This window comes from Erythranthe guttata, chromosome 5 (assembly GCF_056151865.1).
Source record: "Erythranthe guttata isolate IM_541 chromosome 5, IM_541, whole genome shotgun sequence".
Lineage (NCBI taxonomy): Eukaryota > Viridiplantae > Streptophyta > Magnoliopsida > Lamiales > Phrymaceae > Erythranthe > Erythranthe guttata.
Genome location: NC_142537.1, coordinates 7,103,439 through 7,125,530, shown reverse-complemented (window position 1 = coordinate 7,125,530; position 22,092 = coordinate 7,103,439). Strand labels below are relative to the sequence as shown.

General features: G+C 35.2%; 1 protein-coding gene across 2 annotated transcripts; it reads right to left on the bottom strand.

Annotated features, from left to right (window-relative positions):
• Positions 1-20,074: 20,074 nt before the first annotated feature.
• On the bottom strand, positions 20,075-21,465 carry LOC105965453 (kinesin-like protein KIN-7J). Of its 2 annotated transcripts, none has more exons than XM_088818740.1 (7): positions 21,324-21,465; positions 21,128-21,228; positions 20,931-21,044; positions 20,750-20,831; positions 20,452-20,519; positions 20,310-20,375; positions 20,075-20,227 (listed from the first exon to the last, which is right to left on the bottom strand). In XM_088818740.1, the coding sequence occupies exons 2-7, from the start codon at positions 21,179-21,181 to the stop codon at positions 20,189-20,191; spliced, it is 423 nt and encodes a 140-aa protein (XP_088674866.1). In that variant the 5' UTR covers positions 21,182-21,228; positions 21,324-21,465; the 3' UTR covers positions 20,075-20,188. The 2 variants fall into 2 exon arrangements, with proteins under 2 accessions (XP_088674866.1, XP_088674865.1); XM_088818739.1 differs by having other exon boundaries at positions 20,106-20,180; positions 20,279-20,375.
• Positions 21,466-22,092: the final 627 nt, after the last annotated feature.

The window sequence follows — 22,092 nt, the reverse complement described above, 5'->3', positions numbered from 1 at the left end:
TGCAGATTCCGACCACTTCTTCACCCCCTTTAAAGGCTGCCACTTTTTTCGACTCATATCGAAACTTTCAATACTTAAGTCCTCCAAATCTTGCCAGATTTGATTCGGGCTTCCACTCTCTCTCATCATTTGAATAGTGCACCAAAACTCACCGAGCATAAAATCTTATGATTTACAATTCAAATGTTACGATTCAATCCATTCATATCTATGTCGATTCAAATGATAAATATATTTTAAATATCAACAAATCGATCAAATTTTAAGATTTTTGGTCCCTATATAATATACATTTTTTTCTTTTTGGTCCTTAAACCAGAAATGCACCCCAAGTGGGGGTCAATTTGTAATTTCTGGAAATCCACTTCCTTCGACTGAAACAGTTTTGAAAATTGCAGAATCACAGCTATATTTATTCCATCTTCCTAGTCGTTCCACCCAAATAGCAAATTTAACACCAAAGTGGATCTCTTTTGCAATATCCGAATTATCTGCCACCAAGGCAGTATGCTTCGACTCCTCAACTATAATCGCGTGTGACACATTTACGAAAATTCGCAATACCGAGTTTAAAATCTTTTGATTTACGATTCAAATCTTATGATTCAATTATTCATACCTAAGTCGATTCAAATGTTAAAATAAATCTTAAATATCGACAAAACGATCAAATTTTACGATTTACAATTTAAGAAAACAATAATTTATTATATTATTTATAATTAACGTGTTATAATTACTATTTTGGTCCCTATATTATATCCCATCTTTAGTTTTGGTCCTTAAACAAGAAATGCCCCCAAGTGGAGGTCAATTGGTAATTTCCGAAAATCCACCTCCCTCGCTAAAGCAGTTCTGAAAATTGCAGAATCAACCCTATACTTAGTCAATCTTCCTCATCGCTCCACCCAAATTGCAAATTTGCCCCCAAAGTGGATCTCTCTTTCAATATCCAAAATATCCGCCACATTTATTATCACAAGTTTATCATAAATAATATAATCAATTAAAGTTTTCCTAAATCGTAAATCGTAAAATTTGATCGATTTGTTGATATTTAAGACAACAAATCCACCTCCCCGACTGACACTGTTTTGAAAATTGTAGAATCACCCCTATACTTACTCCATCTTCCCAGCCGCGCTACCCAAATTGCAAATTTAACCCCAAAGTGGATTTCTCTTGCAATATTCGAAACATCCGCCACCAACGCAGTATGCTTCGACTCCTCAACCATAATCATGTGTGACTTATTTACGAAAATTCGCAATACTGAGTTTAAAATCTTATGATTTACGATTGAAATCTTACGATTCAATTCATTCATACCTAAGTCGATTCAAAAGTTAAAATAAATCTTAAATATCAACAAATTTTACGATTTACTATTTAGAAAAACTTTAATTTATTATATTATTTATGTTATAAAAATATCAAATTTCACAGCGACTTTTAGCCCAAGTGATATAGAGATGGGTCTAAGAGAAGTTGGAAATATGGATTTTCGGAACTCGAACCAAAACATATTGCTAAAATTTAAATAGTTCGGAAATGTCACCTGTTTATGTCAGGTGCCATATTCTTCTTGGAATAGCCAGTCCCTGAATTTTGGAAAACACATTAACACTTTGTTATGCAGAAGAAAATATAAAATAGTCTACTAAATCTTGCAAAAGAGAATATTGTTGTAAATAATATGGAATGTGTGGTTTCCTAACTTAACCACTTTCGGGGTCTTCTCAACCTCCCACTAGTGTAAACTTCCCACATCTTAGTCTCATGATGTGTGTAAGAAATAACTTCCATGGAACATCCATTTGTAACTCCTCCTTGTAACTTCCGGTGGCTTACACCTATATTAATGAGAAAAACTCCCTCCCCATTGATACCCACAATTATCTCTCTATGGATTTTTGTTCTTTGCATTATCTCTGTGTCTCGTTATCTTGTTATTTACATTCTTATGTATTTCCACAATCACAAACCAAAGAGTTAGATTATATAGGCGATTTTACAACACGTTATCAACACAAATTGCTAGCCTTGATCGTGGAAAGATAATCATTCGTGGGGCAAGGATACTCGAAGAATTAGGGCGCTCGTGGAAAGGTAATCGTTCGTGAGACAAGGTTACTCGGAGAACTTTTGATTCGGGTTTGTATGTAAAACGGTAATCCCTTGCAATTTCAATTTTTTAAGAGATGCATGCTAGATAAATTTGATGGCATGATATATATGAAGCATGATATATTAATCTCGAAATTATAAATGTGAGCATGCATACTAAGAGTCATGTATAATTAACACATTAATTTAATTTATTTGGCTATTTCTTGTGTTTTGCATAATTGCCACATGTTGAACCATATTATTTTAATTCTATTGTGGTTAAAATGTCAATTTATGTTTTCACATCTATGTATAAATATTGTGATTTATTTATCTCTAGAATTCAATGTATTGCGCCAGCAAATGTGTTATTGCATATTATCAAACAGGTAATATTTTGATGCCCTTTTGATTTCATAATATCCTAGTGCGTGGTCTGGAATTATATTATGTATGGAATATAATAGGAGCTTTTAATTTTTGGTTCTTCAATTTTATCCCTCTTTTGGGACTTTCGTACTTTGTAAGGCCATCTCCAACAGTTTGTTTAAAAACGGTTGTCTATATCTAATATAACCAATGAACAGTGTTTTAGCATTCCACTTTTAACACTGCACTCCAACAACATTGTTTATATTTTACACAATTATTATAAAATATTAATAAAAATTTGTATTATTCTAAACAATATATTTATATTTTGAATCTTTCATGATTTTTGTTTACAAAATTATTTGACGTTTATGTTAGTTAATATCAATAACTAATAATACGAATTAACAAGTATAGAAAATTAATTTTAAATTTTATACAAGAAATTTCAATAAATTAATTGATATATATTAAAATTTTATAATTCATTATGAAATATTTTTTATGTTAATTAAAATGATAAATTTTTTTAATATTGAGTTATTATAAATAATTAAAATGATAAATACTTTTTTTAATATTTAGTTATTATAAAGACTAAGTTAAATAATAATTATCTTTAGTACATCTATAAAATATAAGAAGCAAGTAAGATAATATAAAATATTTTTTAATGATAAATATATTATGAAGTATAATATAACATTATTTTAATATTTTTTAGATTTGCTAAATGATAGTTTTGGTTTCTCAAATTTGAGAAACCAAAGTTAAGAGTTTAGACAATTTGCCAATTATACATTTCTCTCTTGGAGATGATTATTTTGCTCTTTGTTGTGCATATTATGTAAAAAATAGGTTTGCATTCCCCTCTTGGAGATGCTCTAATAGACTGTATAGGGTTTTTCTTTCCCCGTTTTTATTCCTTGACATTTATAGGGGTACTCTTTTCCTTGTGTAGGCCCACAAAGTTTTTAACGAGGCCCCCTTGTACTTTCAAAAGTAATTAATGGAATAAAATTTTGGCCAAAAAATAAAAAATAAAAAAAAATAAAAAAATATTATGTATGCTTCATTGCTAAAATATAGAGAAAACTGTGGACTACATGCTTAATGACTATGAATTTGTATGCAGCACTATGCATTGGCTCATTAATCGTTTTGATTATGATAATGAAATTCTCTTTGTTTCTTATCCAACCCGATCGTAGCTTTAGTCATTAACTGCTTGAAATATTGTTTGATTAAATCATGGATCCTATATGGATTATACATGCTATTTACGGTTACAACATGACCTGTTATATGCTTAAAGTTATGTTTATATTTCAATGATATTAAGCATGTCATATTATATATATTTGGCACGTGTACATTAAAGTTCATGAATATTTTGCTCAAATTATTATTGAGAATTCTATTCAATTGACCCGTCGTTTATCTGTTATGTAATTTTGTAACATTAGTACAATATTTTGTTCTTCGTTATTGTTTATCTTATGAAAGACATGAATGTTTATAAACATGTAGCATATGAATTATTAGACTGGAAGTTCTAATAAGTTAAAATATTCATGAAATTGTTTATGGAGGTTACATTCCCATAAAACAATAATACTCCATATTTGTATTTGATTTGAGATAAAACACATGAGCAAACTCAAGTTTACCCAACTTAATGTATCTGGTGAAAGTTATATTAGTTGGAGAATGGATGTGAAGATCCATACGCTTAGTGGCTAATTGAGAATAATTGTTTAGAGGATAATTTATTAGGTAAAGCCCAGAAGCTGAGACCATGTTTCTGATTAAGAGATAATTAGATGAAGTCCTTCTTCTGGACTATTCATCGAACGATTGTCCTAATAAAGAATGGGATACCCTGACTAGTCGTTTTGATTACCAAAAGACAATACGCTTGAACTGAAGCAAGGACCAAGTGTTCATAAACGATTTGTATATGAACTTTAAAATCCGAATAGTGCTCAAAATCAGAACATAGATATATGTTTTATATGTGTTGCATCTGAGCATTGGTCACGACCTGAAGTGCGAGGAACGTTGGGGTTGGAGATGCAAATAATAATGCACTAGCATAGACTGAGTTGGTAGATGCAAATATTTTCTATGTATAGCCCATCACTCAGCTTCCATACTTGGGCACATCTGACCAAATAACCCTTGTTGGGATATGATTGAACTGTTGATTTCATGCATTATGTTTATTTTATTACTCGGGTTTATTATTTTATTGAATTTCAATCATCTTCCATATTCGTAGTTTGATTATGTTTAGTTTATGCTCTGGATCATATAAGTATAAGTATGTCACTATGTGTTCTAAGTTAATTATAATGTTATTCAGTGGTGTTTGCTTGATGAATTTATTTAGTACCTAAAGTACTGAATACATATGATTAGATTTATATAACTCTGTAGACATGACATCTGGGGATAAATGTGTGGTAGATAGTGCGACAACACATACTATCCTGAGAGATAAGTCGTACTTTATTAATTTCATGTCTATTTGTAGCAAGACCTCTTTGATAACTAAATGAGGCACATTAGTTTTGATAGATGGTTATGGTAATGTCCACATTATGTTATCTCATGGCACAACTTTTGCCATTAAAGTAGCTCTTTTTCCTCCACATTCCAGTAGAACGATGTTGAACTTTAAAGATATTTGAGCTAATGGTCATTATGTTGAAACCATTAAAGAAAAGAAATCGAATTTATGTGCATCACCTCTAACGTGTACAACCAGAAGCGTACATTAGGAAAATTAGAGGATTTTTGACACGGTTATGTAGAACCACAATTTGAATGCCAAAAGCATAAGTTGTTGATTGCTCGAAATCAAGTAATTTGATTGTATGTCAGCATATGCACATACATGTAATGATTCAATATTTTCTTGGAGGTAATCCAAGAAGATATATGTGGACTATGTATCACCATCTCTAACTTAAATTTAGAAACCTTAGACATGTGATCTCTTACCCGCTCAAATTGCGGACTGTCACTTTGATGAGACTATCTTCCCGCCGTTAAGGGGAGAAAATAACGTCCACAATAACGTTCCTGAAGAACGGCGTGAAGTCTTGTGGGACGACCCCACCTTGTCATCAAGATCCCCTACCTCAGAGAATTTATATATAGATTAATAGATCATCCACACTAACTTTCCTGAAGAACGGCGTGAAGTCATGTGGGACGACTACTAAATCTGCAAAAAATGTCAACACTAATGTTCTTGAAGAATAACGTGAATTCGTGTGTGGCGAATAATGCCGAACTCATTCTCTGGTTTGAAAAGGTGACGAGATCTCAAATAAGCCTCCAAGGATAGATGTTCTAGAAGGACAATTGCGGGTAGGCCATCAATCTATGCTAACTAGTCTTGCCTCCATTCATAGGAGAGGGGGAGCGCAATGGGACCAAATGATTCTCATCCCCGGAAGTGGATGAATGCCCAACAATTGAATCCGGTTAGCACTAGTATAAATGGGATCTCACCTGATCCATCTCATAAAATAATTCCGGACTATGGATTCGTCCTGCAGACGAAGTCGGGGGACGCCTCGACATTAATATCCATTCCCGTGAATAGAAAAAACTCAGTTAGTTATTCATGCATGAACGAGATGTGGTATTGGGATGAAATGATCATCGATGATAAACTTACCTACACAGTAGCTATTGAATGTTTTAACGAGTGAAGATATAAAACCTCGATCAATTTATAAGTGTAAACAAATGGATGATGGCCGAAATTAAAAAAAAAAAAATACAATTCAAGCTGAATTTGATTCCTTGATAAATTGAAGAGTGTAGAGACCAGTAGTTACTACAACTCCTTGAATTTCACCCATGAGATATAAGTGGGTACTCACAATGAAAAGAAAACGAGATTGGGAGCCAAAAAGCTCATCTCATACCTCAAACGAGATTGGGAGCCATTAAGCTCATCTAATAGCTCAATAAATGAAATGAGATTGGGAACCAGAAGATTCACCTCATAGCTCAAATGAGATTGAGAGCTAGGAGCCTCATCTCATAACTCAATGAATGAAATGAGATTGGGAACCAGAAGATTCATCTCATAGCTCAACGAGATTGGGAGCCAGGAGACTCATCTCAAAGCTCAATGAATGAAATGAGATTGGGAACCAGAAGATTCATCTCATAGCTCAAACGAGATTGGGAGCCAGGAGACTCATCTCATAGCTCAAGGAATGAAAGGAGATTGATAACCAAAAGATTAATCTCATAGATTAAACGATATTGGGAGCTAGAAGACTCATCTCATAGCTCGAATGAGATAGCGAGCCAGAATACTCTCATAGTACAATGATTGATGAGCAAATGAGATTGGGAGCTCGAATACTCATCTCATAGTTCAAGGATTTCTTCAGCAACCTGAGATTGATTTTAAAGATGTATACTCTCTCATGATAAATGTTATTAAATGCGTGGTCAACAAGTATCTTACGGGGATCTCGATACAAGTATTTATATGAATGTTCCAGAAGGACTTCAATTTCCCGAAGCAATTAGTTCAAGACATGAAACATAAAATCAGTTGGGCAGAGACGTTCACTTTAATTATGACTAGAAATATTCCAGAAGAATATAGGATAATCGCCTAAGTGAACAATTGCTCGGAAGAGAATAGGTGAACAATAATTGGTTTTGATTGTTCTTATTACTACAATTTATATTAAGGATTTGAACTTGATTTGGTTGATTTGGACTACTGAATAAGTCATGTAAGAAAAACTCAATTGTTGAAAATTTGAGTTCAGGATCAAAGATCTAAAGAAGACTCTCGACCGACTTAAAATTTATCATGTCAATTGGATTTTTGTCCATCAATCGAATTACATCTAGAAGATGTTATGGATAAAGAGAAATTATCGAGTAACACCTATGGGAGTTTGATAGTGATATAGGTCCAATAATTCATTATGTCCCATGGAGGAGGACGAGGAAGTGTTGACACCAGAAGTGCCATATCTAAATGCAATATGTGCATTATTGTACTTAACTCTATGTTCTCGATATGATTGTGCTTTCCAGTAAGTTTGTTAAGTAGATTTAGCTCACCTCACATACGATGTATGCATCACTGAATGATGCAAAGCTTGTGATTCATATTGGCATTGACCAGAAGTCATACCCACACAAAACTTGTTCCCAAAATATATTGTTTTGTATTCAAAATATCGTTATGTCTTGGATATTGTAAAGTGTAAATTAGTGGCCACTTAGTCGAATCATGCAATTTTTTTTGCTTTACGAGGTAGTGCGTGAATATGCACATGGTCTGAAGCCATGATTAGGCATGTTCGAGATTCCTGCGAATTGGTTAACACAGAAGATCCTACGAGATTGCATTTGACTATAATGCAACATAAATTGAGCAAAAGAAGATGAGCTTCATTAAATGTGACAAATCCAAGAACATAGTTGAGGTTTTCTTCAATCAACAACAATAAGAGCTCAAAGAATAATGATCCAGCAGATCATGATTTAAGATAACTACGCTAACTTATTTACTAAGTCTTCGCCTAAAGTCACGTTGGAAAACCATGTTAAGCCTATTGACTTGCGTAGATTATACGAACTCGCTCCCTTGTAGACATCAGGGGGAGTTAACTTGAGGGGGAGTATCCTGTAGGTACTCAGTATCCAGAAGATACCTGGGGTGCCCTGTTGTACTCTTTTTCCTTCATGCGAGATTTATTTTTCCCACAGGGTTTTCGTTATAAGACAAAGTTTTAATGAGGCAACATTTGTTGATTGAAAAGATTGTGCGTTGTACTCTTTTCCCTGACCGATGTTGTTTTTTCCCAATGGGTTTTATGACTCGGAAGGTTTTAACGAGGCAACACAAAAAGCACAATAGTGGTTCGATAGGTAACCAAGGGGGAGTGTTGTAAATAATATGGAATGTGTGGTTTCCTAACTTAACCACTTTGAGGGTCTTTTCAACCTCCCACTAGTGTAAACTTCCCATGATGTGTGTAGGAAATAACTTCCATGGAACTTCTATTAGTAACTCCTCCTCGTAACTTCCGGTGGCTTACACCTATATTAATGAGAAAAACTCCCTCCCCATTGATACCCACAATTATCTCTCTACGGATTGTTGTTCTTTGCATTATCTCTGTCTCTCTTTGTCTTGTTATTTACTGAAACACGTGGAATTGTTTTTAACTTTCCTATTTTTCTAACTAAATTTTAATTATTAAATAAATAGTGCTTAGTGGGTTAAGTATAGTAGTTAGTGGGTTAAGTAGTGCTTAAGTGGGTTTAATTGTGAATATTATTCTAACTCCTTAAACTAACCCACTAACCCATTTTCTTGAGTGCTCTTGTGGTTGGTTTTCTTGCAGATCATGGGCTGAGTAGTGGAAGCTTGGAATGTCTATAAATACCGACTTCAAGACTCAAGGAAATTAATCGATTCCAAGAAGCAAAAACCGAGAGCTGAAAAGAAGACATGAGTGTTTTAGAGTGGTTTTAGAATCGGTCGTTTGTACTCTTCATGAGTATAATCTCTACGTACTCCTTATGAGTACATTATTTACGTACTTCTCATAAGTACATTCTTTGTAGTCTAGATTGTTTAGTATATATGTTTCTAGACTTGGTTGTAAGAATGATCAAGATAGTGATTCATTCATAATTTCTTTACGTACTCCTCACGAGTACATCTTTGAAATCTAGAATTTTTAATATTTTTCTTTTAGTATCTAGATTTGATTGTAAGAATGATCTTGAAAAAGATTCATTCATAAGGAAGAAGTTTTCGCACCTCTTCTGTTTGTATTCTCGGAATACTGATTTTAATATATTTTTCCGTCCTGTAAAGGGCAAGTTCACAAGTCTTTACTTGTGAACATTTTTAATTCTGAGTACTGTCTGTTAATCTTTATATTTCCGCTGCATGTTGTCTCAAGTGTCATAACATTTTAGATAACATCTCTGTATAATACGAATTCGGGACCATAAATTCTTTCAATTGGCATCAAGAGCCAACACTTGACGTATACTAAGTGTTTGTTCCTATTTTTCTTTACAGAAACGAATTCGTGATGGATACTCAGATGACTGCTTCTATGCGACCTCCTGTACTTGATGGCACAAACTACACCTACTGGAAAGTCAAGATAAGGGCGTACATCAAAGCCATTGATGAGAGAGCCTGGAGATCTATTCTTACTGGATGGAAGCCACCAACTACAACAGATGCGGATGGAGATGTATCTCCAACACCAGAATTACGGTGGACAACAGATGATCTAGCAAATGCCAATCAAAACTCAAAGGCATTAAATGCAATCTTTAATTCAGTAGATTTAACAATGTTTAAATTGATTTCAGTGTGCACTTCTGCGAAGGATGCTTGGGAAGTTCTTCAGCTACATTGTGAGGGATCAGATAGTGTCAGAAGAACCAAGCTCAGATTACTCTCTTCCAAATTCGAGAGACTGAGAATGGAGGAAACTGAAACAATTTCTCAGTACAATGAGAAATTGATTGATTTAGCTAATGAATTTCAATCCTTAGGTGGTCCTTTGAGCAACGAGACACTAGTGAATAAGGTATTGAGAACTCTTCCAGAAAGGTTCAGCATGACGGTTACTGCTATTGAGGAGGCTAAAGATACATCATCTCTACGGCTGGACGAATTAATTGGAAGTCTCAAGTCCAGAGAGATGAACTTCGAAGATCAAAGAAAGGAGAAAGGAAAGGCTATCTCAAATGCACTCCAGGCAGAATTAGAGAAGGAAGATGTTGCTCCGGAATATGATGATGATGCAGAAGAATGCCTCAACAATGTGGCATTTCAGATTCAGAAATTCAATAGGGCGTACAGACGAAGTGGAATCAAGCCCAGGCAGTTATTTTCAGAAGGGTCTCCACAAAATCGACAAACTCAGCCCCGGAACAGATCTATTCCACAGAGAACATTTCCTCAAACACCTTCTCAAAACAATTTAAAAAATTCTTCTTTTATTCGTTCAAATTCTGAACCACCTAACTTGGATCATATTAAATGCAGGGCCTGTTCAGGATTTGGACATTATGCTAATGAATGTGCAAATACCTTGAGAAGGAGAGGAATGAGTTTGATTTGTGCTGTCAGCGATGAGGAGGAAGAACAACCTGAACAGACGGAGGAACAGCAATCCTCTAAACAAGCTCTTTCTGTCAGATATCTTACTGGAAGTTCCACTGAAACAGAATCCCAAGGAGTCTCCCTGGATGCTGCAACACTTTCTGAAACACTTTCAATTTGTGAGTTAAATACTGATCATTATACATGTTTAAACTCTATTTCTGTGAATGCAACAGAATCCAGTAATGAAGCAGTCAGTGATGATGAAGAAATGTGTAAAACGCTGATCAGAAACTTGGAGAAGAAGACTCATGCTCTAGATGCAGTCAACAAGGAAAATCCTTCTCTCAAAGAAACAATCACTCATTTGGAGGTTGGTATCACCAAGAAGGATCTTGAACTGGCAAAGGTGAAATATGAACTCAAAGAAGCAACTCTAGCAATCAAGAGGATGAATACCGGCACAACTAAACTCGAAGAGATTGTGTCACTGGAAAAGTACAACAAAAAAGAAGGTCTAGGGTTCAAGAAACAAGTGAAGAAACACAAGCCAGTGAAGAAGAAAGAAGTTGTCTTTGTCAAAGAGAAGAGTTCAGATGGCAAGGAATCCAGGAATTTCACAGTCACCACTCCAGAGTCCAGAATAAGGGGATACATTTGTCATTATTGTTTCTCACCAGGACATATTCGTCCATTTTGTGAAAAACTCAGTAGTGACAAAATGTTGTACAGGATGAGTCACAACACTCCAGGGAACACCTCCAAGAAAAAGGTAGAATTTACCAAAAAGGAGTGTAGAATATGGACTCCCAAAGGTAAACTTATGTGCAAAACAGTATACACTTCTTTAAATGCTAACATTTCAGGTTCATGGTACTTTGATAGTGGATGTTCTAGGCACATGGCCGGAACTAAAGAGTTTCTATCAAACTACCATACACTAAATGGTGGACGTGTAACCTATGGAGAAGGAGCTAAAGACAAAGTGGTTGGAAGTGGAACACTCAGTATTGATGGACTTCCAAAACTTTCAAATGTTTTACATGTTGAAAGATTGGGGTCAAATCTCATCAGTATTAGTCTATTGTGTGATGACTATCTACGTGTTCAATTTGATAAATACTGTTGTTCTGTGTTTAATAATCAAAATCATTGTGTAGTGACAGGTTCCATATCAATGGATAATTGTTATCAAACAGGTGACACCATCTCAAGCAAGAGCTCAAGAGTAAGTGAACTAAAGCTGTGGCACCAGAAACTGGATCACACAAACTTCAAAAATCTGAAGCTGCTCAACAAGTACAATGCCATAAGAGGTATTCCTGATCTCAAGATCAAGGACATTCCTATATGCGGAATGTGCCAGAAGGGAAAGCAAACTAGAGTATCACACAATGTGTTACAACCCGTTGGTACCACCATTTGTTTTGAACTTGTACATATGGATCTTATGGGTCCTATAGAGGTAGAAAGCCTAGGTGGTAAAAATTATGTATTTGTGTGTGTTGATGATTTTTCAAGATATACTTTGGTGTATTTTTTAAGAGAAAAATCTGGTCTAGAATACATGCATGTGTTTGGATGTGTTTGCTATGTCCTAAATGATAGAGATCATCTAGCTAAATTTGATTCAAAAAGTGATTTGAGTTTGTTTATGGGATACTCTAATAGCAGTCATGTTTATAGAGTATATAACTTAAGAACTCGAACCATTATTGAATCTTTAAATGTGGTATTTGATGACTTTGCTGATCTCCGCAGTAAAACAGCTGAAGATGAAATTGATGATCTGATTGCTGAAGGAGAAACAACCGGAGGAGACACTACTGCCACAGATGCTCAAGATATAAACAGTCCAGTATCAAGAGAAGAGGGTGTTGAGCCAAGTGTTACCACATCTGACTCAATACTTCCTACAGAGAGCACAGAAGCTGAATTGCAGCCAACTCATGATGTCTGCAGAAAGGAACCATCAAGCAGAATCCAGAAAAATCACCCATCGACTCAAGTTGTAGGAGATATCTTTGATGGGATAAGGACCAGAAGAAAAGAGAGAGTGAATTACAGAGATATGGTAAGATTTGCAAATTTATCTTCTGAATGTACACTAACTGGAACTACTTGCTTTGTGTCTTCAGTTGAACCAAGGAATATTGCAGAAGCTCTGAAGGATGAATTCTGGGTCAATGCAATGCATGAAGAGTTGAATCAATTCATCAGGAATGATGTTTGGTACTTAGTTCCCAGACCAAACCATGTAAATGTGATAGGAACTAAGTGGATCTTCAAAAACAAAACAGATGAAAAAGGTACAGTTGTTAGAAACAAGGCTAGGTTAGTAGCACAAGGTTATACTCAGATTGAAGGTATAGATTTTGATGAAACCTTTGCTCCAGTAGCTAGAATTGAATCTATTAGGTTACTTCTTGCTATAGCCTGTTTTCTTAAAATCAAATTGTATCAGATGGATATCAAAAGTGCATTTCTGAATGGGGTTTTAAATGAGGAAGCATATGTTGAACAGCCAAAGGGTTTTGAAGATTCTGCCAAGCCTAATCATGTTTTCAAGCTTAAGAAGGCACTGTATGGTCTTAAACAAGCTCCTAGAGCATGGTATCAAAGACTCACTGACTTCTTACTTGAAATACAGTTCAATAGAGGGGAGGCAGACAGAACCCTATTTGTTAGAAGAACTAATAATCATATCATTATTGTTCAGATATATGTTGATGACATTGTTTTTGGCTCTACTTGTGCTAACCTTTTACAGTCTTTTGTAGATTCTATGTCTCACACTTTTGAAATGAGTATGGTAGGGGAGTTGAATTATTTCTTAGGACTCCAAATCAAACAGACAGGTGAAGGAATGTTTGTTAATCAGAAGAAGTATGCTCTCAATCTGGTTAAAAGGTTTGAGTTGGAATCAGCCAAGCACATGAAAACTCCAATGGGATCCAGCCAAAAACTGTCCAAGGATGATGCTGCAGAAGATGTTGACAGCACTCTCTACAGAAGCATGATTGGAAGCCTTCTGTATCTAACAGCAAGCAGGCCAGACATTATGTTTAGTGTTTGTGTGTGTGCCAGGTATCAAGCTAATCCCAAGGTCACTCATCTTAAAGCTGTGAAAAGGATTATTAGGTATGTTGCAGGTACAGTAGACTTAGGAATTCAGTTTTTCAAAGACACAAATACAAACTTGATAGGCTTTAGTGATTCTGATTGGGCTGGGGATATTAGTGACAGAAAAAGCACATCAGGTGCATGTTTCTTTTTGGGGAATAATCTAGTTTCTTGGTTTAGTAGAAAGCAAAACTGTGTATCTCTTTCAACAGCTGAATCAGAATATGTAGCTGCTGGAGGGTGTTGTGGTCAACTAATTTGGATGAAACAAATGTTGGGGGATTATGGGTTAACCAGTGATACCCTGACCATATATTGTGATAATTCAAGTGCTATTGACATTTCAAAAAATCCTGTTCAACACTCACGAACTAAACACATAGATATTAAACATCATTTTATTCGTGATATGGTTGAGAAAAATATTGTGTGCTTAAAGTACATTCCTACAGAAGATCAGCTGGCTGACATCTTTACAAAGGCAATAGATTATGAGAGGTTTTCAAAACTCAGAAAATCTCTCGGGATGTGTACTCAATAAACATGTCCTGGAACGTGTTGCGGCACCTCATCAAATATCTTAAGCTGCAACACAATTTACTGAAGCATTAGCTTCATTAAATAATGACTTCACTGTGATGTATTATTTTCTAAATCAGTAACTGGAAGTCTTTCACCTTGAAACGTGATCATGCTTCATGTAAACATTTGGGGAATAATTACACTCACATAAGTCAAACTCCTCTATTTTGATAGTCATATCTTAGTAACTGAGGAACCTTCAAACTGAACACTTGATCATGTTCCATGTGAATTGTTTGACTTGAAAATAAGAGTTAAAAAAAAAAAAAAAAAAAAAAAAAAAAAAAAAAAAAATAGATATATATATATATATAATAAAATCTATGCCTGTCAGCCAATTTATTTTTGTCTCTCACTATTAATCATTAATAAATGTGTTTTTCTATTTTTGTGAATATTTCATGAGTGCTACGGTTTTATTTTTATTTTTTATTGAATTATCCCTATTTATATGGGTCATGGGTACATGGGTTAATTCCTTATTTTTCCACTAAGTCCACTCCTTATTGTGCCATGTGTCACGTTTTTATTTTAAACTGCCAAGGAAATTTTATTCTCCTTAATCACACTCTCCCCAAGAAAAACGGACACCACTTCTTCACCTTCTCCACTTCAATTTTTTCAAGCAAAAACTAGGGCTTATAAATTTCGTGTTTTTTTTTTTTTTCGAAAATTCACACTCAAAAATCAAAAGCACAAGAAGCAATTTTTTATCTACTGTATCATGGCATCTCCTCCTAGAAATCCTCTTCCAGCCATTGATGATGTGCACAAGGATGCTGCAGCACCTGAACCAGCAGACCCTAATCTAGCCATCATCGTTCATCCTGTCAACCTTGAAGCCATGCCGACCAGCTTCATTGGGCCCGGTGACGAGCTGAATTCGATTGACCCAGACAACTTCGAGTACGTGGGTCCCTCTTCCAATGCAGGAAGGTTTCCAACTCGCCGGTCCAAGCGCATGAATTCCTTCCCAGATCTGAATGCTACTGGATCACAACGCCGGAGGGGAGGACATTCTCCCAGCACATGCGGCAGAGGTGGAAGAAGAAGCGACAGAGTAGGTCGCACTCCAGTTAGGCCAAACCCACCAAGAGGCCTTCATTTGGTTGATGAAGAAACTGATGACGAAGAAGGAGATCCTACTTTTGCAGAACCAAGCCCAAGCTCTCTCCTCAAGCTCTACACGACTCATCTCCACCAGCATCAACTCAGGGGGAGACATTTCAGTCCAACATGGCAGCAATTTCCTCTCAACATCCTGTTTCCGAAGATATTGCTGCACATGTTCCTGAAAATGCTGTTGCACCTACTGTCTCAGACAATGCTTCTCAAAATGTTGCTGAGGATGCTGCTCCCTACCAGGATGAAGAAATGCCTGATTTTTCTGGGATGTCCTCTGTTGAGCATGTTGACATTCCCACTGTTGATGCTCAGGATTTTACTACCACTGAAGAAACACCCTCAGCTCCAAATGAAGATCCTCTGGAAACTCTGACAGATGCAGCTGTTCAAGTGGATGCACCACCTTCCCAGGTTGAAGATGAAGAGAAAAGTGATGACAATGGAAGAAGATGCTGCTCCACCTGTTGCATCACCTGAGCCAGCATACATCCCAGATGAACTTGAAGAATCAGAAGAAGAGGAACACTCAGCGGATGAAGAGCTAGACTTGGATGGGAAGAATATGTCAACTCCTTTTGAGGTAAACAATGCCTTCAGTCCTACTTTTTATTTTGAATCTGATTCAAATTTGAGTCCTCAAATCATGAATTGCCAATTCATTGAGGAAATGAAATTTTCAAGGATGAGTTTGATAGACATAGGATAATTGCTTTTCATAGGGACTTGAACAAAGAAAAATCCTTAGTCTAGTTGAGATTGTCTGTCCTTATGAAGGAATTTTTATGCCAATTTACAAACTGTTTTTAAAGAAAAATTCTCCAAACTTTGGAAAAGTTTTTTTTGTGCGAATCAATTTTTTCTCCCAAAATTATCAACTCTCATTTACAAACTCCTACTTTGATTGATGAGGATAATTATGGTGATTTTACTGAAGTTTGTAAAACTCTTTTTGGCAATCGTTTTAAATCCCTCTCTCATCTACTCCATTCTGCTTTCTCAAAATTTTAAGATCTTCCCTGGAATGGAGATAATTTCCTCTCAAATGAATCAGGTCAAAATAATCTTGGTACTGAAGGTGTTGCTCCTCATGTTGACAACACTCCTGACATCCTTATTTCTGTTTCTCGAGATTTTTTTTAAACAGCTTACTCACTCGCTAGTTCAGATCACCTATCATCAGTGCATGGTGGAAATGCTTCAGAGAGCTCTTTCTGATCAAAAAGGGGGAGAACAAGCTGATCATGAAGTTGAAGCAGGGTGAAGCTGAAGGAGCAGAGGAAAGTAGTGGATCCAGTACTAGTGATGGAGGAACAACAGCTGATACTGAGGAGACATTGAATTGCACTATTTTGTTATTTGCTATATTGGTTATCATATTCAGGGGGAGTTCAAGCAATGACTCAGGGGGAGTTAAGCTAAAATTTAGTTTTGATCAGAAAGTTAAAAAGGGGGAGTTTGAAACACGTGGAATTGTTTTTAACTTTCCTATTTTTCTAACTAAATTTTAATTATTAAATAAATAGTGCTTAGTGGGTTAAGTATAGTAGTTAGTGGGTTAAGTAGTGCTTAAGTGGGTTTAATTGTGAATATTATTCTAACTCCTTAAACTAACCCACTAACCCATTTTCTTGAGTGCTCTTGTGGTTGGTTTTCTTGCAGATCATGGGCTGAGTAGTGGAAGCTTGGAATGTCTATAAATACCGACTTCAAGACTCAAGGAAATTAATCGATTCCAAGAAGCAAAAACCGAGAGCTGAAAAGAAGACATGAGTGTTTTAGAGTGGTTTTAGAATCGGTCGTTTGTACTCTTCATGAGTATAATCTCTACGTACTCCTTATGAGTACATTATTTACGTACTTCTCATAAGTACATTCTTTGTAGTCTAGATTGTTTAGTATATATGTTTCTAGACTTGGTTGTAAGAATGATCAAGATAGTGATTCATTCATAATTTCTTTACGTACTCCTCACGAGTACATCTTTGAAATCTAGAATTTTTAATATTTTTCTTTTAGTATCTAGATTTGATTGTAAGAATGATCTTGAAAAAGATTCATTCATAAGGAAGAAGTTTTCGCACCTCTTCTGTTTGTATTCTCGGAATACTGATTTTAATATATTTTTCCGTCCTGTAAAGGGCAAGTTCACAAGTCTTTACTTGTGAACATTTTTAATTCTGAGTACTGTCTGTTAATCTTTATATTTCCGCTGCATGTTGTCTCAAGTGTCATAACATTTTAGATAACATCTCTGTATAATACGAATTCGGGACCATAAATTCTTTCATTTACATTCTTATATATTTCCACAATCACAAACCAAATAGCTAGATTAAATAGCCAATTTTACAACAAGTTATTGAAAAAATCCCATCACAGGATGATGCCTTTGGAAACAACAATTTGGTATTTTAGCCCAAGCACGACAGTATCAGCATGCTCATCTATTGAAATCTCAAATTCTGGATAAGTAAGTTGTGCAGTTGTTAAGTGTATATTTTTACACTTTATCGTATCTTTTTATTTGAGCTTTTGGTGTGATTTAACGATAATTGGTGTTTAAAAAGTTGATTTATTGTATTTTAGGTACAAATTGAAGAATTGGAAAAGTTTGGGGTCAAAACTGCAATTTTGGAGAAAATATGGGCCAAAAGTGAAATAATAAAAAAATATGAAGAAATTGGAACGGGACGGCCGTCCCAGATTTACACTTAAAACTGGGACGGCCGTGCCAACTGCAGAACTTGGGCAGAAGGTTTCGGCGATTCTCGTGCGGCCGTGTGAGTATTACACTGATTTTCGCGCGGCCGCGCCAAAACACGCTGGAGACAATTTTGGACTTTTAATCACACAAGGAAACCTAGAATCATCTACCAAGTTGGGACATCTATTTAAGGGCAAACCAAGCACGAATTAAAGGACTTTCACACGATTTTTGACACAAGCTTGGAGCGAGAGGAGCGAGAGAACGAAGAATCGAAGACGGGAATTGACAAATCTTCATCACAATTCTTCTTTTATCTATCTTTTCTTAATCAATGTCTTTTTATATTTTTATTATGTTTTTTTGTAGAGAAAATGAGTAGCTAAGTTTTTAATCTAGGATTTTGTTGGAATCCTATGTGGGGATGGTGAACCCGTTTTCTTGAGATTATGCAATTATGATTTTATGATTATTTCTTATACTTGTTATGATTGTTAGTGCATGAACTTGATCAATTTATGTGCTTTATCTGTGATTATTAAGATTGACTCGACAGAGCTATTTTGATAATTAGACAGTAAGTATAAGAACCTTCGAGTAGTTTTCACCGGATGAGTGTGTCAATTGCATGTGATGTCGTAGACATACAAATATCACCTTAGGTAGCCATTTACGAGACTTGTTAGTTAATGCTTTATTCATAATTTGTTTACATAGACATATAGTGAACCGTTTATGAATAATAGACTCATAATACACGCGACAGCGGGTTATGAGTAAATTAGTGTCTCGGGTTAATAATCATGAATCATATATTTCATAATTGAGGGGTTTTGGGTGAGCAATTCTTGCATAGGGGGAAGATAAAATCCTAGGTCCGTTTTTATTGATATTTTCTCGTGATTCTTTGCTTTCTTAATTAGTTTAATTGTTTAATTGATTTAATTCGACAAACTTGCGTAGGCTGGATAAAAATCATAGTTATTAGAATTTGGTACTTAGGATTAGATAATTTGAGTATTCCCTGTGGGATCGACATCCGACTCTCACGAGTCCACTTTTATTACTTGTTTGCGATACGTGCACTTGCGTGTTAGGTATTAGCCCCAACAACAGTTCTTAGACCTGCAAGTATAAATTTATTCATGTAACAGACCTTTTATGTGAGAAAAAATGGAACATAAACTATAACGCCCAAAGTCTAAGCATCAGGGGCGGCCCTGGCCAGGGCGAGCAGGGCCCAGGCTCAGGGCCCAGGCCCAGGGCCCACTTTTCAGTGGGGCCCAGAAAATATTATATTTTGTATTATTATTTTATAATTATTTTTTCTTTTCTCTTCTTCCAACCCCTATTCTCTTCATCTCTTAACTTTTTAACCCTCACTTTTTACATTAATTTTTTTGACCCAATCCATTTTGTCCTTTATCTCTCTCTATATTTTTTTTACCCATTTTCTTTTGTCCTCTTACCCATTTCTCTCTCATTTACATTGTTTTACTCTAACTCAAATTTTCTTGCACTCCTATATATTTCTCTATTGTCTTTTCCATGTTATTGGTGTTTTTATTTCTCAAAATTAAATTATTTTTGTTAAATTATAAAACTTTTTTCTAATACCCATTTTTATTAAATACATCCATATATATATATATATATATATATATATATATATATATATATATATATATATATATATATATATATATATATATATATATATATATATAAATCGGAATTTAGGGCCTCGATTTTAAGTCTTGCCCAGGGCCTCCAATCACCCCGGACCGGCCCTGCTAAGCATATATTAATCATGCGAACGCAAATGGACAAAGACAACAACATTCAAAGACCAAAGAATACGTCTAAAAAAACTAAATATGAACTGGGGTTCGTTTATTTTAATTAAATCCGTAAAAAAAGAATATGATATGTTGATAAAAATGTGATATTTACCTCAGCTTATGAATAATAGTTCCAAGTGTAAGCAAACTACGGTTAATATGACAGCCTTCTTTTAACCTTGTGCCAGCAGATAACGATTAAGATGCTCGTTCACTTCCAGCCAAATCGACGAAATTCTGTCAATAAAATTACTTTCCGATTAAAAAACATTAAATAATGCTATACCATTATTTTTTTGTTATTAGATAAATTCCATACCACAGCAGCTGTAAGAGTGCTCGCATTGTCCCTTCCTAAAAAGTCACGAGAACAGCTTTCAATAGTCTGCGACAATCCACATTGTTCATTAACAAAAGTTATTGAATAAATAAACAATAAATTAAATAAAATCACAATATACCAATCTAATAATTTGGTGGGATCTCGAGCTCATTTCATTAAGCGACGTTTCTCCAATTTGTCTTTGAGCTGCAAGGATTAACAAAAATGATGATTTTGTACTCTTAAGCCTTGTTTGGCAATCGTGATTAGGCATGATAGACAATATAATCAAGCTCTATCGAATCTTCCCAAACGAGGCCCTAAGAAATCTAACATTCGTTTTGATTAGGAGCAATAGTTCCAAATTATCAAGAATCGAAACAACGGAGCCAAAATATTAAATACTAATCAAATATATCAATTTTCTTATTTCTTACCTTCACATATACAAAGGAGATGAATCACATGACTCCAGTCCCTTAATATCTCCTCTGTCAACTTCTCGACTATGGTTCCTCTCTGGCGAAATAAGTACCGATAAGCGAAATCGAAAATAACAAAATTAAGAAAAAAAAAATTAAATTGAGCAAAATCGCTTGTCAATGAAAAAATATTCACCTCTGTATCATCGAGAAGTCTTAGTGAAGTGTTATCTACACTTAGTAGATCTCTCACCGATTCGTTGTAGATCTCCATAGCAGAGAATTTGAACACGAAATCTCTTTCTTGGTGCTGAAAAATCCCTCGATTGTTATAAAAAAAATAAGCATAATTTGCAAAAAGAATACGAGTAATGAAGTACAGTTTCATCTTACCTTCTGTATGTATCCATATATGTCAGGTAGTGCGTATTCAGTTATTCCAGTCATTGTATACGTCTTTCCGCTGCTCGTTTGTCCATACGCAAAAACACGTGCTACAAAAAGAAAAATTCATCTTTGGTTCGAATAAATAATATCTATTTATATTACATGAATCCAAAAAAAATAGAAAAGAGAGAAACTAACTCACAATTGATTCCACTAATAACCGAAAGCGCGACATACTTACCTCCCTGTTCGTATACTTCTCTTGTCGAGCAACCACAAGTCAAAAATTACGAAACAAAAAATTGTTCTTTCACAATTGCTTGCCGCAAAAGCTTAAAAACACGGAACACGGTACACTATATACTATGATCTTGTCTGAAACACCATCATCAATCAAAGTCAAATTAAACAAAATTCGAAAACCCGAAATCCCGAAAAAATCACACTCACCAAATGTATACGAAGTGGGGTACTTTGATCTCTCCGAGGCAGAGAGAGCGGAATTCTTGTAAATAATCGTCTCGTTATTGATGCATTCCCAATCCGAAACATCGTTCCTCAGAATTTCCCTACCGTTCGACGGTCGTAACCTCACCGACACATAGAACAATATTTTTGTACAATCAAGAGGAACTTCTTTCTTCGTAGATGGCCGAGTTCGGCAAACCCTCTCTCTTTGGAGTGGACTGTGAGCGGCGCATAGGTGTCGGAGCTTCAACTCCTCCTCAGTTTTAATCGTGTGTGACTCATTTACGAAAAATTCGCAATATCGAGTATAAAATCATATGATTTACGATTCAATTCATTCATACCTAAGTCGATTCAAAAGTTAAAATAAGTCTTAAATTTCAACAAATCGATCAAATTTTACGATTTAGGAAAACTTTAATTTATTATATTATTTATAATAAACTTGTGATAATCACAGTCTTTGTCGCTATATTATATACCATTTCTAATTTTGGTCGTTA

Excerpts from the sequence above, each read along its gene's own strand:
- LOC105965453 (XM_088818739.1), bottom strand. The coding sequence starts at position 21,181 with ATGACTGGAATAACTGAATACGCACTACCTGACATATATGGATACATA. Across the intron at positions 21,045-21,127 it reads TATATGGATACATACAGAAG|CACCAAGAAAGAGATTTCGT; the intron begins GTAAGATGAAAC and ends GGGATTTTTCAG. Across the intron at positions 20,376-20,451 it reads CCCACCAAATTATTAGATTG|ACTATTGAAAGCTGTTCTCG; the intron begins GTATATTGTGAT and ends GGATTGTCGCAG.